At 48.5% G+C, this 19541-nt stretch overlaps 1 protein-coding gene across 1 annotated transcript in view; it reads left to right on the top strand.

Moving 5' to 3' along the window:
- The window catches only part of polr3b (polymerase (RNA) III (DNA directed) polypeptide B), a 55974-nt gene extending 37552 nt beyond the window's left edge, over positions 1-18422 (top strand). Inside the window, exons 20-28 of the mRNA XM_078417094.1 lie at positions 757-966; positions 2448-2606; positions 5183-5300; positions 7182-7324; positions 11868-11971; positions 12469-12635; positions 14070-14183; positions 16588-16761; positions 17724-18422. Coding sequence (XP_078273220.1) covers positions 757-966; positions 2448-2606; positions 5183-5300; positions 7182-7324; positions 11868-11971; positions 12469-12635; positions 14070-14183; positions 16588-16761; positions 17724-17853 — 1319 coding nt within the window. The 3' untranslated portion in view covers positions 17854-18422. The remainder of the gene's footprint in view (positions 1-756; positions 967-2447; positions 2607-5182; positions 5301-7181; positions 7325-11867; positions 11972-12468; positions 12636-14069; positions 14184-16587; positions 16762-17723) is intronic.
- The last annotated feature ends 1119 nt before the right edge of the window (positions 18423-19541 follow it).

The raw sequence follows: 19541 nt of genomic DNA, 5'->3' as shown, positions 1-19541 counted from the left end.
GGGACTGTGTTGAGTGTTGGCTGACTAACTCAGCGCAAGCTAAGATTTACTGGTGTGGCACCAGGAAGGAGGGACCTCGGTTTTGTTGAGAGAAAGGAGAAGCTGGGCTGTTCTCCGTGGAACAGACAAGATTAAAAGGAGATTTAATTGGGTATTTAGAATAGTGCTGGGATTTGCTGGGGAACGTGCGAATCTGATTGACAAAGACCCAGAGGGCCAACGTAGAGAATGTTTTTTGATGCAGCAAGTTTCTGTAATCTGGAGTAAACTTTCATCAACGGGGATCAACCTGTTTAAAGTAGATTCTGTTGCAACTTCCAAAATAAGTTTCAGACCCCACTGCCCTGAAGGTTTACAGGGCGGTGGGGTGGCACGGGAAAGGGCAACCGCTGCAGACTGGAAGCAGTACGATCAGTTCCCATGTGGCCGTAATGTCCACACTGTCTCTTTAAAGCAGCTCTCCAATCTCTCTCCCTCCCATACTCTTCCCCAGAGCTGAATTACTTCCTTGTTCAGATTATTGCATTCAGAAGAAAGCCGGAGCACCCGGAGAAAACCCACACAGTCACAGGGAGAACGAACAAACTCCGTACAGGCAGCGCCCATAGTCAGTCACTGGCGCTATAAGGCAGCAACTCTACCGCCGCGCCACTGTGCCGCCCCACCATTTTCATGCTGGGGGTTCTGATTGAGACAGTTCCTGTCAGTGGGGTTGTTCAGGCCACTGACCGCTGCTGTTCTGTCGTGTTTGTGCAGGTACTATCGGCTACAACCAGCGCAACAGGATCGACACCCTCATGTACCTTCTCGCCTACCCTCAGAAACCCATGGTGAAGACCAAGTCCATCGAACTGATCGACTTTGAGAAGCTACCAGCTGGCCAGAATGCGACAGTGGCAGTGATGAGCTACAGTGGTTATGATATTGAAGATGCTCTTGTGTTAAATAAGGCTTCTTTGGACAGAGGTAATACTAACACCTTTCACTCCATCATATTCAATAGTAACATTATTCCAACTTAGATTTAGAGAATTGCTTGACTTTGATGAGCAGGATAGAGCTCATGTGTACATTCTGACCCACAGGTCTTTACACTGCAATCTTGAGTTGTGGCATCAGTTCATGAGTTCAAGTCAAGTCAACTTTATTTGTCACATATATATACAAGATGTGCAGTGAAATGAAAGTGGCAACGCCTGCGGATTGTGCTAAAACTACAAAACAGAATATTAAAAAAATTTTAACACAAAAAATAAATTAATACAGTAAATTAAATTAGTCCCTGGTGATATGAGAGTTAACAGTCCTGATGGCCTGTGGGAAGAAACTACTTCACATCCTCTCTGTTTTCACAGCGTGACAGCGGAGGCGTTTGCCTGACCGTAGCAGCTGGAACAGTCCGTTGCTGGGGTGGTAGGGGTCCCCCATAATGTTGCTGGCTCTGGATCTGCACCTCCTGATGTATAGGTCCTGCAGGGGGGGGGGGCGAGTGTAGTTATCATAAGTGATAGGAGCAGAACTTGGCCATTTGGCACATCAAGACTACTCTGCCCTTCAATCATGGCTGATTTATCTTTCCCTCATAACCCCATTCTCCTGCCTTCTCCCCATAACCCCTGACACCATTACTAATCATGAATCTATATTTCTGCCTTAAAAATATCCATTGACTTGGACTCAACAGCCTTCTGTGGCAATGAATTCAACAGATTCACCACCCTCTGACTAAAGAAATTCCTCCTCCTTCCTAAAGAAACATCCTTTAATTCTGAGGGTATGACGTCCGGTCCTAGATTCTCCCACTAGAAACATCTTTTCCACATCCACTCTATTCAGGCTTTTCACTATTCGTTAAGTTTCAATGAGGATCCCCCTCATCCTTCTAAACTCCAACAAATAGAGGCCCAGTGCCATCAAACCTTCATCATATTTTAACCCACTCATTCCTGGGATCATTCTCATAAATCTCCTCTGGACCGTCTCCAGTGCCGGCACATCCTTCCTCAGATAGGGGGCCCAAAATTGCTCACAATACTCCAAATGCGGTCTGACCAGCACCTTATAAAGCTTCAGCATTACATACTTGTTTTGTATTCTAGTCCTTTTGAAATAAATGCTAGTCCTCTTGAAATAAATCACATTGTACAAACACAACTACTTGTTTACACACAGCAAGATCCCACGCAAGGAACTGCAGATGCTGGTTTACCAAGGAAAGACATAAAATGCTGGAGTAACTCAGGTCAGGCAGCAACTTTAGAGAAAATGGATAGATACCACGTCTCTCTGCCATTCCTGTCTGTCAGTGGTATAGCAACCAACAGCACCCTGGCAAGATCTGCAATAAACATCAAGGAGAATTGCACTTGTCTTCAGAAACCGGCCGGTTGTTTCAGAAATGTTCAGCTGTGGTCATTTGTTCAATTATCCTTTCCCTTTTCTCCAAGGTTTTGGAAGATGTCTTGTGTACAAAAATGCAAAGTGTACCCTTAAGCGCTATACCAACCAAACATTCGACAAGGTCATGGGTCCAATGCTCGATGCGGCCACACGGAAGCCGATCTGGCGACATGAAATTCTAGATGCAGATGGTATTTGCTCCCCAGGTAAGAGTCCATGAACCATTGGATCAGCCTGGAGAATGAGCAACATGTAGCACCGCATGAAAATAGTCTTTGGTGACATGGCCTTTCACTGATGGTCTCCCACTTGTACCAAACCAAGCTCACAAGCTCTTGAGTTCTCCTACATTGCACGTGTGTCTGATAGAAGCAGGACTATTACACATGCCCTTGTGCCAGTGTTAGGCACCTGGAGCCCAGACCCACCCCTCCATCTCACTCTGTCATATTCCTTTCTGTTGTTTTTCCCCTCACGTTTAGTCGTACTGGCATCCGTCCATCTGCGGGAGATGATGGTGCGGCTTGGCGTTGTCCTGCTTGGAGAGGGGGCTTTTTCATCCGTGGTTACATCTCACTGTGCCCAGCAAGGATGAAATGTCCTCTCCATTTGATTTGGCCGCAGAGCCTGGGCAGGTAAATGGGAATACGAACTTGCCCAGCATCTGTATTCCCCTCTTGACCAGATAGGCTGATTCCAGAGGAACGGCGTGGCTGCTACGTCTGGGGCTACTCGGTTGCAGGAGTTGCTGGAAGGCGGACGCACGAGGGAGCAGCCGACCGTGTCTAGGGACTCCAGCTCCAGTGCCTTTGGCTCTCCTGAGCCTTACCCACAAGGCAGCGGGGTGCTATTTAACCCGTAGTTGGGACCTGGTTGATGGACGTCAGGACGTGTCCACACGCCGGTGGGCCTGCACGCCGCATCTTTGGGGGCCAGAGTTCCTCCAAGATCCCCGCGGTTTAGCCTGGGACTGAAGGTGGCCCCAGTTACCATGTGTTGCCACGAGGAGGCGCTGCGAGAGTCTTGATGATGCAGAGGTTATGTTCTGGCAGGGGGAGGCTTACGCACTCGGCTACCTTTTTCACAAAAGCTGCTAGCTAGCGACATCTGTATTTATACCAGGGCACTAGACACACGCAGCACCCTGTGGCTCACACCACCAACACACTCACGTGTTATCCTCCTCTGTAATCAACCTCTGTTGTCCACCTCAAACTTCCCCCTGTGGGGCACAAGCCTCATTCTGACTTCTCGCAAAAAGAGGCTTCTGAATTCCTAATTGGATTTATGTCTAGTTTTACTCAACTGCACAAGTGATCTCATGCGTATTTCCCCTATCCAAGCCGCAGACTGCCAGTGTCTAGAATGGTATGCTGTATACCCCTGAGCTCTAAATACGGGCAGAATTTAGAGTGGAAATGTTCAGTTGACTGGCCGTCCAGTATAGAAGAAAGCTGGGCTTAGAGACACCGGAGATAGCAGATATTGGAATCTTCAGCAAAATACAAAGTGCTGGAGGAACTCAGCAGGTGAAGCAGCATCTGTGGAGAACATGGATGGGTGACATTTTTTATTGAGACCCGTCTTCAGAATAGTCTGATAATAGACAATAGACAATAGGTGCAGGAGTAGGCCATTCAGCCCTTCGAGCCAGCACCGCCATTCAATGCGATCATGGCTGATCACTCTCAATCAGTACCCCGTTCCTGCCTTCTCCCCATACCCCCTCACTCCGCTATCCTTAAGAGCTCTATCCAGCTCTCTCTTGAAAGCATCCAACGAACTGACCTCCACTGCCTTCTGAGGCAGAGAATTCCACACCTTCACCACTCTCTGACTGAAAAAGTTCTTCCTCATCTCCGTTCTAAATGGCCTACCCCTTATTCTTAAACTGTGGCCCCTTGTTCTGGACTCCAACATTGGGAACATGTTTCCTGCCTCTAATGTGTCCAATCCCCTAATTATCTTATATGTTTCAATAAGATCCCCCCTCATCCTTCTAAATTCCAGTGTATACAAGCCCAATCGCTCCAGCCTTTCAACATACGACAGTCCCGCCATTCCGGGAATTAACCTAGTGAACCTGCGCTGCACGCCCTCCATAGCAAGAATATCCTTCCTCAAATTTGGAGACCAAAACTGCACACAGTACTCCAGGTGCGGTCTCACCAGGGCCCGGTACAACTGTAGAAGGACCTCTTTGCTCCTATACTCAACTCCTCTTGTTATGAAGGCCAACATTCCATTGGCTTTCTTCACTGCCTGCTGTACCTGCATGCTTCCTTTCATTGACTGATGCACTAGGACACCCAGATCTCGTTGAACTCCCCCTCCTCCTAACTTGACACCATTCAGATAATAATCTGCCTTTCTATTCTTACTTCCAAAGTGAATAACCTCACACTTATGTACATTAAACTGCATCTGCCATGTATCCGCCCACTCACACAACCTGTCCAAGTCACCCTGCGGCCTTATGGCATCTTCCTCACAATTCACACTACCCCCCAGCTTAGTATCATCTGCAAATTTGCTAATGGTACTTTTAATCCCTTCGATCCCAAACCGAAACGTCATCTATCCATGTTCTCCAGAGACGCTACCTGACCCACTGAGTTACTCCAACAATTTGTGTCCTTTTAAGATTGGCAATATGTTCTTTGCAATATCTTACTGCGGGTTACTTTGCAAATTGTCAGTTGTGGATGAATTTCACCCTCGTGCTGTTGCACTGCCTAATTCCTGATGAGAATGACTGCATTACATTGTTGTATTTGTTTAGGGGAGAAAGTGGAAAACCGGCAAGTGCTGGTGAACAAGTCGATGCCGACGGTGACACAAACGCCGCTGGAGGGCACGCCCCAGTCCCAGCAGCCACAGTTCCGTGACGTCCCAATCACGTACGTAAAAGCACAGGTTTCTGCCGCCCACACCGCAATTTCTGGGAACACCTCTGGAAAAATACCGCATGAAAATGCGAATGAAGGTGTGAATGTAATCTTCTATATTTAATATGTAAAGAAAAGGGTGAGGCCAGTGTAGTTTAATTTAGTTTAGCGATACAGCATAATAATCACGCTGACCATCAATCACCCGTTCATCTGAGTTCTATGTTCCATCCACTCGCCTACACACGAGGAACAATTTACTAAGGACAATTAACCTACAAATAGCTCTACATCTTTGGCCTTGACTTGGGCTGAGTTTGGTACATGGTGATTCTGTCACTGCACCAACACCCCCAGTTCTCACCTTGGCAGGTGGAGCTTAAATGCAGTTAATAAATTTTCATTGGGTAACGTTGGGCCCATTTATTGTAAAATCCCATTGAATTGTCACCTTCAGCGAAGGAAACCAAACATGCTTGTTGTTCTTGGCCTGTACCTGGCTCCAAGATGGCTGCATCTTCACTGCCTTCTCCAATCCGGATGCTTATGATGTGGTTCCGAGAAACCCATCACAAACCGAGAATATTGTTAGTCGAAATGCATTTAATACACCTGATCACGCGGCCGGAAGCGAGCTGTGGCTCGCCACGGGTCGCTGCCGTTTGCACCATCGCAAAGCCGAAATATCGCAAGTCGAAGCATGGTAAGCTGGGGAGCACCTGTATATATGTAGTTCCACACTATCACCACAGGGGTTGCTTCATGGAGACATTGGTGAGAATGAGCAGAATAGACAGGGATTGGACAGGTACATGGATAGGAAAAAAATTAAGATATAGACCAAACCTTAGCAAATGGGGCTAGTTTAGCAGGGGCATCATGGTCAGCATGGAAGAGCAGGGCTGAAGGGCCTGTTTTTGTGCTGTGTGTCTATTTACAGCACCAGACACTGGGTTTGATCCTGACTGAGTGCTGTCTGTGCGGAGTTTGTATATTCTCCTCGTGACCGCCTGGATGCTCTGGTTTCCTTCCACATTGCAACAGCATGCAGGTTAATTAGCTTCTGTAAATTGTTCCTACTGTGAAGGATAAAACTAGAGTATGGCTGATCGTTGGTCGGTGCAGACTCGGTGGGACGAAGTGGCTGTTTCCTCGATGTATCTCTAAAACTAAAGCTGTAAAACTAATGATTGTGTCAGATCATGGATGATGCTTCTAAAATGTTGTTGGAGTCTCTGTCTCCACCACTCACTCAGGCAGTACGTTCCAGACTCCAACACCATCTGGGTAAAATAATTCTTCCTTGGCTCCCCATTAGACCTATGAGCTCTCATGGAATCATCGAGCTGTACAGTACGATAAACGGCCCTTCTGATCACCTTGTCCATGCTGACCAAGTTTGGTGTATGATGGTCAGAATGGACAAAGTGGGCTGAAGAGACTGTTTTCGTACCATATTAAGAACACAAAGTGCTGGAATAACTCAGTGGGTCATGCAGCATAGAAACATAGAAAATAGGTGCAGGAGGAGGCCATTCGACCCTTCGAGCCAGCACCGCCATTCAATGTGATAATGGCTGATCGTCCACAATCAATAACCCGTGCCCGCCTTCTCCCCATATCCCTTGATTCCACTAGCCCCTTGATTCCACCAACCAACATGGGTTGGAAGGGCCCCGACCTGAAACATCACCAATCCACATTCTCCAGAGGTGCTGCCTGACATGCTGAATTACTCCAGCACTTTGTGTCCTTTTGCGTAAACCACCATCAGTAATTCTTTGTTTCTACAGTCCGCACTGTGTAGCTCTGACTGTACCAACTGTGTGCTCCTGAAGTGACTGATGTGCCAGAGGGTGCAAATATTAATTGTGTTGTCGCTCACATTGACAGCTACAAAGGAGCCACAGACTCCTATATTGAGAAGGTGATGATCTCTTCAAACTCAGAAGATGCATTCTTGATAAAGATTCTGTTGAGACAGACGAGGAGTCCAGAGATTGGAGACAAGTTCAGCAGTCGGCACGGGCAGAAAGGTGAGCTGGAGTATATCCACGTTCCCACTCTGCTCCTTGAAGTGGAGGAATAGCGTCTCATATTTCGCGTGGACAGCTTACAGCCCAGTGGGATGAATATTGATTTCTCTCACTTCAAGTAAGCCCGGCATTCCCTCTCTCTCTATCCTTCCCCCACCCAAGTCGCACCAGCTTCTCGTTTTCATTCAACAAACAGCTAACAATGAATGGCCTGTTTCCTTTATCATCATTACTTTTTTGCATATCTTTCATTCATTGTTCTCTATCTCTCTACATCATTGTCTTTATCTCTCATTTCCCTTTTCCTAACTAGTCTGAAGAAGGGTCTCGACCTGAAGCGTCGCCCATTCCTTCTCTCTTGAGATGCTGCCTGCCCTGCTAAGTTACTCCAGCTTTTTGTGTCTATCTCTGCTTGTTGAATGCTGAATTGTCAGGGCAGGCACCATCGGAGGTAGGAGGTCATGTTAGGAGTCAAGTCTCCACTGGTACAGAGCGTTGGTGGGGTCTCATCTCAATGGTCAAATGTTTCTTTATTGCCATCAGTACAGATGCACAGTCAAATTATTTTTTTTGCATACAGTTCTGTAAAGTATTGCCATACCTAAGCATCATCTGGTGTAACTTTGTTCAGTTCTGGATTATACAAGGAGATATCTACCCTTGGCAGGAAAACACTAGGTCTAAAGACGTTAAATTATAAGAACAGTTTTATAATTTCTTCATTTTTTGTGTTGCGACATCACTGGTGAAGACAGAGGTCGCTGTGCATTGAAAAAAAACGTGCTTTGTTACAGTCTGAGTAACACACAACATTGTGGGGATCTTCTCAAAGTGTGTTGAATGGTAAATTGGCCCAGCAGAGTAGATGCACGAAGTGCCAACCTTGGGTGGGCCTCCATTCCAGAAGCTAATGCAGAAGTGCAAGGTCAGAGGCAGGCTGTACAACAAGGGCAGAGGAAATCAGATCTTAGATGGATCGATTTATTTGAGATGGATGGACTTGTGTTAGTTAGTTGGTCAGAAATACAGAGTGCAGAGTGGGTGAATGAAGTTAGCACTGGATCAGCTACAGTCTGGTTGAATTGTAGCACGGGGGCAGAGGGCTGAAGGACCTCCTCACGCCCCATGCTTGTGCTGGAGAATGGGATGTGTTCCCACTTCCAGCCGCCGGTGTCTACATCCAGACTTGCTTTATTGCAATGACTGTGTGTAAATTAAAACTGCTCATTTACAACACTCCAACTTACAAAGTAAGTACACTGGAGGCTTTTACATTTACATAGAACATAAGACATAGGAACTGTACAGCATAGGAACAGTCCCTTCGGCCCACATTGTCTTTGCTAAACAGGATACCAGGTTAAACTAATTTCCTCTGTCTGCATATAATCTATATCCCTCCATTCCCAGAATATCAATGTGCCTATCTAAAAGCGTTTTAAATGCCACTATCATATCGGCCTCCACCACCCACCACCCTGGCAGCTCATTCCAGGCACCCACATCACCATCTGTACAAAAATATATGGTGCACACATCACCTTTAAACTTTCCCTTTCACCTTAAAGCTATACCCTCTGGTCTTTGACATTTCCACCCAGGGGACTGTCTAACCTACTTATACCCCTCATCATTTTACAAAATTCTATCAGGTCTCCCCTCAATGCCCGATGCTCCAGAGATTACAATCCAAGTTTCCGACCTCTCCCGATAACTAATACCCTCATACCCGGGCAGTATTCTGGAAAACTACTTCTGCAGCCACATCCTCTCTGTAATGGGGTAACCAGAACTACACGTATTTAAGTGTGGCCCGATCAAAGGTTTATAAATCTGCAGCATGACTTCCTGACTCTTATATCAGTGCCCCAATTTCCAGTCAATATTATCCAGATTGTGTGAGCGGGGGGGGGGGGGGGGGGTGGGGGGATTTTGCGTGTACTTGCCAGCGGTGAGGCAGCTCTACTGTCAGAGACAGAGGGATATTTTTGTTTTCCAAAAATAAACTTTATTCAGAATACAAAATATATATAAAACCAGGACAGTGCAAAAACTCTTCTGACATTCCGAATGGAAAGGGGAATGGGATCTGATACCTCTGGTCATGTTCCAGTGGAAGCTGATCCCCCCCCCCCCCCCCTCTCCTTCCCCGCTTGTAAATTCCACTCAATGTCGTTAATTATCACCCAATCAGCCAAACCTGAGAAATCCCACACCCAGAGTGATGAGGGAATTAACACGTGGACATGTTACCTTGAAATGCTGTTCTCTGGATAGTTCCTTCAGTTTAAAATTGCACTTTTGACATTAATACTTGTGCAGGTTGGAATATAAATCTATCGGCAGAATCTTTTTTTTTAAAGGCACCCTCTTGAACACTGGTCCATTCTGCAGAAGGCATGAAATGTGAAAGGCATGGACGGCTGTAAAATGTCCCGCAGTGTATGTTTTCAGATACAAGACCTGAACTGGTAACCTCCTGACCTCCTAATTAAGTATGCAAAACAGTTTTCATTACCATTTTATGGCACATAATTGCCTCCCACAAACACTAGCAGGAGCGAAGCAGTAAACGCAAACTGGATTGCAAAGGGGCCCTTAACCCATTCTCCGATTGCAGCATCTCGAGTCTCCGTGCTAATTGTTTTATAATAGCAGCTCCCAGGAGTATTTTAATCTTTCTAATGTATTAATTAGCATTCACTCTCTTTAGTTAACGCTGCTGCATGTAGTGGGAAATATAATTGGCCCCGAGCAAAAGCATGTCCGTGAGAGTGGAATGGTTTAAAGTGAAACCTGCAGTACAATCAACCCAGACATGTGAGAGTCTGCGGGTGAACCTGGCTCCATCCTCGGCCTCTCGCGCTCTGGAATTGCGAGCGTGGTAACGTCATGAGTTTTGATGTAAAATCTTCCAACACTGAAAACTGCGGCTGTGTTGCCACAAGGTTTATTTTAAATCTGGTGATGTACACATTCCGCAGAGGCACTACGTAGATGCGCAATTAAATTGGGGAGAAAATGTTAGTAAAAGGCCTTAGATATGGTTAGCCCCGTCAGCACTTTCACTGGGCCACAATAGGTTAATTATTTACTCTCGTCCACCAGTCTCTTCATCTAATGAAACCCACAGCTGTGTTGGATATGTAGGTCCCATTGTTATGCAGCTCACCAAAGGCTCGGAGCTGCCTCTGACCAAGCACCCCTGCTTCTTTCTGTTTTCCTGCCTTTTTGTGTCAATTTCATGCATCTTTTATCATTCCCTTTCACACAAAACAAACAACACACTGGCCCTCTGTGGCCCCAGCAGCAGCAGTTTCCACACTCTGCTGCTATTCACCATTTTTCCTGATTAAATCACAGAGGTCTGCCTGAAGTTTTGCAAAAGATGCGTAGTCACCTGTTACATCAGAATTCAAGGTTAGCAAACCGTTAGGTCTTGTCTGTGATCCTTTTAGCTGCTGTTCCTTGTGTGCCCAGCCCCCAGAGCAGTCCGTGAGAATTTACAGCCATCTTAGTGGGAACTTGTACCTTCCTGCCTACTGCGGCACTACCTGTGATACAGCTGTTCTCTCCCCCACTGTAAGACATGTCCGTGAGAGTGGAACGGTTTAAAGTGAAACCTGCAGTAGACATGTGCGAGTCTGCGGGTAAACCAGGTTCATCCATGGCCTCATGAACTTTGCAATTGCGAATGTGGTAACATACGGTTTGATGGAAAATCTTCCAACACTGAAAACTTCAGCGTGTTCTTTGCCATATTTTAATAATCCTGCCCTACTGCTGACTATCTGTGATTCAGCTCTTGTCTCCCCCGCTATATGACTCTGTCTGAAGAAGGGTCTCGACCCAAAACATCACCCATTCCTTCTCTCCAGAGATGCTGCCTGTCCCGCTGAATTACTCCGGCCTTTTGTGTCTCTTCAGTTTAAACCATCATCTAACATAAGACTCTGTTATCCAGGCTGTGAGATCCTCCCGGCTCCTTCCTGGCTTTGAACAACTGGCCATGTCTGTCTGCAGGTTGGTTTAGTTGGGCTCTATGTTTCCTCAGACATTGGAAGGTTCCCTGCACTGTGAAACGTTCGTTCTGAGGCCTGCCTTCTGCTGCTCAATTCTCCGATGTGGGTGTTGTGGGCCAGGCCGACATTGATCGGTCGACCCTGGTTTTTCCAGGTGCTGGCAGCTTGTTAACCAGGTTTCTCTGGCTTTGGATGCATTTGCTGTCACTGCCGAGGGTTCTGTCTGCATATTTCTAGGTTTTTGTTAAACTCACATCCAGTCTCAAACTACTGAGAGCTCTAGATGTCAGGATCTATTCCGTGCATCTGGTTCACTGCCCTTTAGGCACGTAACCCTTGATGATCTGTACACATCTGACCCTCCGAGTTACCAATTGCAAGTATCTCAGTGAACCTTGTGGTTTATTAATGTTTCCATGAATGTGGTGAGCTTTTATATTCCAGATGTTTGGCTGGTGGATCTGCAGGTAATTACTCTGTTACTCGAGCAATGTTCCCATGCCTTCTTCTCTCTGCCCTAGGTGTCTGTGGTTTGATTGTACCTCAGGAAGACATGCCCTTCTGTGACAGTGGAATCTGCCCCGATATCATCATGAACCCTCACGGTTACCCATCCCGGATGACGGTGAGACCTGACTGGAGTGTTCTCTACTACTGCGAACAGAATCCCGCGGATCTAACTAGAGTTATGGAGTCATACCGCATGGAAACAAGCCCTTCTGCCCAACTCCTCCATGCCCGTTCAAGCTAGTCCCATGTGCATGCATTTGCCCATTATCCCCCTAAACCTTTCCTGTCCATGCACCAATCCAAATACCTTTTAAATATTGTTATAGTTCACGTTCATAAGTGATAGGAGCAGAATTAGGACATTCGGCCCATCAAGTCTACTCCGCCATTCAATTGCCTATGATCCACTTCTCCCTCTTAATCCCATTCTCCTGCCTTCTCCCCATAACCCCTGTTACCTTTACTAATCAAAAATCTGTCAATCTCCGCCTTAAAAGGTCTCCATTGACTTGGTCTCCACAGCCGTCTGTGGCCATGAATGCCACGGATTCACCACCCTGTGACCCTTTTTCACCATTTGCTGGTGTGACTCTCGTCTCCTGGTCCCCGCAGGTTGGGAAGCTGATCGAGCTGCTGGCGGGGAAGGCAGGGGTCCTGGACGGACGCTTCCACTACGGCACTGCCTTTGGAGGGAGCAAAGTGAAGGACGTGTGCGAGGACCTGATCCAGTACGGTTACAACTACCAGGGCAAGGACTACGTCACCTCCGGAATCACCGGGTAGGAGCGGCGAGGCTGGTGAACCCTGGCCCACGTCACCAAGCGGGGCAAAGCTGGGGCACACACAACATGCATCACGGGGTGTGGCGGGCACAAAGTGATGGAGAAACTCAGCAGGCCAGGCAGTGTCTGCAGAGGGAATGGGCAGGTGATGTTTAGTCAGATGGTGGTGAATCTATGGAATTCATTGGCGCAGATGGCTGTGGATATTTTAAGGCGTTTATTTTAATGGATATTTTTGAAGGCGGAGATTGACAGATTTTTGATTAGTAAGGGGTGTCAGGGGTTATGGGGAGAAGGCAGGAGAATGGGGTTAGGAGGGAAAGATAGATCAGCCACGATTGAATGGCGGAGTAAACTTGATGGGCCGAATGTCCTAATTGTGCTCCTAGAACCTATGAACATATGTTTTGGGTTGAGCCTCTTCCCTTGGACTGAAAGAATGGAGGGGCAGTAGCTAGAGGGGGAAGGGTGGGGAAGGAGCTGGCAGCAATAGGCAGACCCGGGTGTGGGGAGGCTGACTGGCAGATGGAGCCGGGTGGGCGAGGGAAGGATGAAGCGGCACAGCGATGCAGCAGGTAGAGCTGCTGCCTCACAGCGCCAGAGACCCGTGTTCGATCCTGACTATGGGTGCAGTTAGTATGGAGTTTGTACGTTCTCTCCGCGACAGCGTGGATTTTCTCCTGGAGCTTCGGATTCCTCACACGCTCCAAAGAGTACAGATTTGTAGGTTCATTGGTTTCTTTAAATTATAAATTGTCCCTCGTGTGTAGGATAGAACTAGTGTACGGGGTGATTGCTGGTTGGCGTGGACTCAGAGGGCCAAACGACCTGTTTCCACGCTATTTTTCTAAAGTCGAAAGCTGGTGACAGCGTTTGGGAGGAGATGGGTGGCGAGAACAAAATGCCACGGATGATGCAGTCTGTGGGGAAAGGAAGAGTGGAACCAATCAAGGGTGGGATGGTGGGCAGGGGAGAACAGTGGAGGGAGTGCGTGCGTGGGTGGAGGAGAGGAAAAATGCTTGGGGTGGGGGGCATTGGAAAGAGAGGACCTGAGTAAATCAGAAGGAGGACGTGAAGGACAGTGAGTTGCCTGAAATTGGAGAGTTTGATGTTTCTGCAGGCTTCCTAATGAGAGACTGAGGAGGGTTGTGAGGGAGAAGGGAGCAGCGAGGATTGTGCTGGGCAGAGTTTGCAGTGAATGAGTGGTGGCAGACTGTGATGCCACACTGCCAGATGGCCGCAGGTGCCAGGATATTGATGCAGAATGAGGTGTTCGAGGCTCTGTGTCTCCACACCTGGGCCCTGGCATCTCAGCCTCAGCCATGGCCCCTCGCTGTCCGGGACTGTAGCTTCACCTCTCGTCCTCTCCCACCTTCACAAGCCTCACTAATCTACACTCACGGACGCGTTCTGTTCTGTTCTGCCTTGCAGGGAGCCCCTGGAGGCGTACATCTACTTTGGTCCGGTGTACTACCAGAAGCTGAAGCACATGGTCCTGGATAAGATGCACGCACGTGCCCGGGGTCCGCGGGCAGTCCTCACGCGGTGAGCTCCCACTTCCCTTACCTTCACTCCCCTCCTTGCCCTGCTGGTCTATTATGTACTCCCCAGATTTAGACCACCCACCCCTCTCACCTCCATTTGATGGGTCGGCGGTTGGATCATTTGTAGAAACAAAACACTGCAGTTGCTGGTTTGCCAAAAAAGGACACACACAATGCTGGAGTAACTCAGCGGGTCAGGCGGCATCTCTAGAGAACATGGATAGGCAATGTTTCAGGTCGGGGCCTTCAGATAGATTGCAGGGGTGTGGAAGAGAGGAGGGGCAGGACAAAGCATGGCAGGTCATAGATGAACACAGGCAAGAGGGTGGGGTTGATGGGCAGATGGATGGACAAAGGCCAGACATTAACACACACCAGGTGCTATCCAGTCAAATCAGACTGTACCACACCTGCCTGACCTGCTCTACATTTACCTGCCATTAGAACATGATTCATAGAACATTAACATGGCTTTACAGCAAGTAACTAGGAAGGCCAATGGAATGTTGGAGTTATAAGAGTCATACAGTGTGGAAACAGGCCTTTGGCACAACTTGCTTATGCCGACATAGATGTTCCATTTGGCCCATATCTCGCTAAACCTTTCCTATCTGATTATTGCAAGTGGACTATAAAAGCAGGGTCGTTTTGAAGCAAGGTCACAAGGCACTCACAATACCACATCTACAGTGCTGTGCACAGCTATGACCACAGTACCCAGCAAGGGTGTACAACACCCTTGAGATACAGGAGCAGAGGCCACTCGGCCCATGGACTAATGCAACTCACTGGCTGGTTCCAGGAGGAAGGGGTGAGGTTGAGCGGGTTGGCCTGATGTTCGGTGTTGAAGAATGCCGAGTGATCTCACTGAACACAGAATTATCTGAGGATTGGCAGATTGAACGCTGAACAATAAATATGTTTCTGTGAGTAAGGGCATGTGGAACAAGGGGGCACAGTTCATGCATTTACAACGGAGCAAGGAGGAGTTACTTGGTATTGGTCTGGGGTTACTATTGACACATGGGCCAGGATATAGTGGAAAGTTTTATTTGTTTACTATCTAGTCAAATCATACTACACATGAGTTCAACCCAACCAAGCCATTCACAAGTACAACAGGTAGTGCAAAGAGAAAAAATACCAGAGTGCAGAGTATGGTGTTACGTCTGTCAAAAGGTGGGACATTTCTGGAATTCTCTATCAGAAAGCTGTCGAGGTAGAGTCATTGATTATATTCAAGGTGGGGATTAACAAATCTTTAAACTTAGTATGGAAATGGTGGCATGGGGAGAGGGTGGTACCGAGGCAAAGTGTTTGCCCAGCCTTGACCTTACTGACGGTGGAACGGGCTCCATGGGCCGAGTGGCCTCGACTCCTGTATCTCAGTTTCTAAAACGTCCCACCTACTTTGGAGGTCGTGACCTCCTCAATTCACTGTGGCACCGAACACCACAGCCCCACCCGGCTCGGACATGCCCCGCAAAGAGTGGGTCGCCCTGAACCGGCTCCGCACAGGGGTCGGCCGGTTCAACGCCAACATGCATCGTTGGGGGTTGCGTCCATCAGCAGCCTATGTGTGTGGAGCAGACCAGCAAACAGCGCAGCACGTCATTTTCAACTGCACTGTCCTCCGCCCCCCTGGTGGACGGGTAGACCTCACGGCCCTCGACAACAGCACATTGCACTGGCTACAGCGCCTGGAGGGCGTTACATAATTTCTGCTGCCTCAAACGCAAGAAGAAGTAGTGCTGGGGAATCTCGCTCTTGGGAATTTCAATCGATCCTCAGCCTTTGATGAGAGCGGAGGTTGGGAATACAGAGACAGATACCGATCCGGTCAGGTCCAGTGGTATTAAACGGTCTGTTTACATCTGTTGTCAGGATCAGACAGCACGGACTGATACACAGGGTGCAGTATGTCAATTCACGTAAGGTTGCCACCATTAGACAACCTGATAAGACTTTCCTGGTTAACTGCCAAGTTTCATATTCTTTTTGTATTGCTTTATTAGTGTCACGTGTACCGAGATACAGTGAAAAATTTATTTGCATATTATCCGGTCAAATCATCCTGCACATGAGTACAATTAAACCATAAACAGGTACAACAGGTAGTGTTAACAGAAAACCACCGGAGGGTGGAATATAGTGGTACAGCTTTATAGTGTTACAGTTACAGGGAAAAACTCCAGGATCCTCGGTGAGGTGGGTTGGGAGATCGGGCCAGCACCCTGGCTTCTGGGAGGACCACTCGGTTTGATAACAGTGGGGAAGAAGCTGTTCCTGAATCTGGTGCCACATGCTTTCAAGCTTTTGTTTCTTCTGTCTGACGGGAGAGGGGAGAAGAGGGGATGACTGGGGGGGGAAGAGCTTTAACAGGTTCTGCTCTCTCGATCCCACAGGCAACCGACCGAGGGGCGATCTCGTGACGGAGGCTTGCGCCTGGGTGAGATGGAGCGGGACTGTCTGATCGGTTACGGAGCCAGCATGATGCTGTTGGAGCGGCTGATGATCTCAAGTGATGCGTTTGAGGTGGACGTCTGTGGGCTGTGTGGGCTCCTGGGATACTCTGGCTGGTGAGTCCATGCGCGAGGGCTGCCCGTAGTTGTGGAGCCGCTCACTGTCGCAGACTGTCACTGTGGTTCACGGGGCAGCTCTCAGTCAGAGGAGGGTGCCTCTGCGATGTGGGAAAGGCTGTAGGCCGATACATGGTCGGCTGCCCACTCACTGGGTGGCGCAGTGCCACAACGGTAGGGTTGCTGCCTCACAGCGCCAGAGACTCGGGTTCGAGCATGACCTCAGGTGCTGCCTGTATGGAGTTTGCACGTTCTCCCTGCGACCACATTGATTTCCTCCCACATCCCAAAGAGGTGCAGATTTGTAGATTGGCTACTTGGTAACTGGTTTCTGTAAATTGTTCCTAGTGGTTAGAACTGTGCTAGTGTACGGGTGATCGCTGCTCAGCATGGACTCAGTGGGCCGAAAGGTTTGTTTCCAGGCTGTATATCTCTAATGTCTATCATCACTGTGGGGAGAGATTCCTGGGCCGTGGGTTGAAGAGTGTTTGCCGATACTTACCCACAGTCAACATCGCTAACCTGGTCGAAACCGCAGCAATGAACAGTGGACTATCAAAAGAGTTGCTGGACAGAGGGGGTTATAGAGATGGGCTGAGAGTCAGAACCTGCAGCTCAAGGGGCAGCATAAGTGTGGCCCATTGGAAGTGCATGCAATGGTGGGCTGAGGCTTTGTGCAGAGAGTTCAGGGTGAGAGGCCTGCAGCATCAACAAGTATGGGAGCAGGAGGGGGGCAGCAGCTTGGTGGGCCTGGCGTGGGCAGAACGTGAGGCCGATCTCAGCGTGAGGGACAGCCATAGAGAAAGAGGAGGGGAGGGGACAAAGCTGCAGGAAGGACCTGGGGAAAGCGGGAGTGGGGGGAGGTGGTTTGGGGAGGGGGGGGAGGAGAAATAGCCTGTGAAGGAGGGTGAGGGTGACTGGGGACATCAGTCCAGTGACTGACGACTGCTTTGCCATTCCAGGTGCCATTACTGCAAATCTTCCTGCCACGTCTCGTCCCTGCGCATCCCGTACGCCTGCAAGCTGCTGTTTCAGGAGCTCCAGTCCATGAACATTGTGCCCCGGCTGAAACTGGCACGCTACAATGAGTGATGCCCATTGATAACTGATGCCCAATAACTGATACGTAGTCACAGTACAATGACTGATGCCCAGTGCACTGATGCCCAGTGCCAGTACAATAATTGATGCCCAGTACACTGACTGATGCACATCCCAGTACACTGGTGCCCAGCGCCAGTCTATGGAAGGCTCCAGCGGTTTAGGTGGCACCACCATCTGCGATGCCACCGCCTGACTGATGTCTGCTCCTTCAGCTCAGCCTGAGTGGAAGGGAGAGTCCGCGGGGGAGATTGATGGGCTGGGGCAATGCATGGACACTCACTCTGGCTGGTCGGCTCCCTGGTGCCGAGCAAGGCAGTTTGTTCAGGATCCTGTGTTTGCTCATCGATATTAGCTTTACTATCAAACAAGGAAAGGCAGGCAGCTGCTACCCCCCCCCCCCCAGTTACTGGGCTGTACCGAGAGCTACAAAGTGGCCCAGATTGGTCCACAGCACAAGCCAGACGTTTCATTTAACGTTTGTATCTATGCAGTATTGAATGTGATGGCGTATAATTTTTTCTGTATGTCATGAATGAACCAATTAAATTTTTTTTTTAAATAAACCTTGCCTTGAGTAACATTTTAGCCAGGCAGTAGTGGACTCTGTCTGCGGTGGTGCCTCTGGATGACAGCCAGAGAGATCCTCAGCATGTGGACCCTGTGTCGTCGTGTCGTCCCCCCTCGATGGATGGGTCAGGGAGCCCATAAACCATCTGCACCTCTATGTGAGGGGAAACCCAACCAATTGTAAGAGCAATGGCCATCGTGGTGGGAAACCCTTCGCAACACAACCTCGTACTTTCACAGTAGGAACAAAGTGGTTCACAAAAGAAGACACGAAGTGCTGAAGTAACTCAGCGGGTCAGGCATCATCTGCGGAGAACTTGGGTAGGCGATGTTTCAGGTCCCGACCCAAAGTCAGGAAGAAGGGTCCCGACCTGAAACGTCACCTTTCCATGTTCTCCAGAGATGCTGCCTGACCCACTGAGTTACTCCAGCACCTTGGGTCTGTTCTTACCAATTCAAAACTCCTTCCAGCTCCAAGGGAAGAGTTGATTGGTTGATTGATTACTGTTTTCCACACGTTCTCACCAAATCCACCACTCACCCACACTAGGGGCGATTTACAGTGGCCAATTCACCAACCTTCCAGCAAGTCGTTGTGATGTGGGAGGAAAGCAGAACACCTGGAGCAAACTGCACACAGACTTTGGCCAAACTTACCTGGGCCCAGCAAGTAGCCTAGCTGAGATGTGTAGGTAGGAACTGCAGCTCCTAGTTTACACTAAAGATAGACTATAAAAGCTGGAGTCATTCAGCGGGACAGGCAGCATCGCTGGCGAAAAGGAATAAGTGATGTTTCGGGTGGAGTTGATTAGTACAGGTGTCGGAGGTTATGGAGAGAAGGCAGGAAAATGGGGTTTGGAGGGAGAAATAGATCATGATTGAATGGTGGAGTAGACTTGATGGCCTAATTCTACTCCTATTCCTTATAACCTCATGAGATCATCAGACTGAGCTCAGGATTGGGTCTGGAGAAGAGTCTCGACCTGAAACATCACCCATTTCTCTCCAGAGATGCTGCCTGTCCCACTGAGTTATTTCGTATCTATCTTAGAATATCATTGTTCTGTTTCGGTACATCTGGCAATAAAACACTCTTGCAGCAGCACTAC

The sequence above is a fragment of the Rhinoraja longicauda genome, chromosome 20, assembly GCF_053455715.1.
Source record: "Rhinoraja longicauda isolate Sanriku21f chromosome 20, sRhiLon1.1, whole genome shotgun sequence".
Classification (NCBI taxonomy): domain Eukaryota; kingdom Metazoa; phylum Chordata; class Chondrichthyes; order Rajiformes; family Arhynchobatidae; genus Rhinoraja; species Rhinoraja longicauda.
This window is presented reverse-complemented; position numbering and strand designations above follow the sequence as displayed.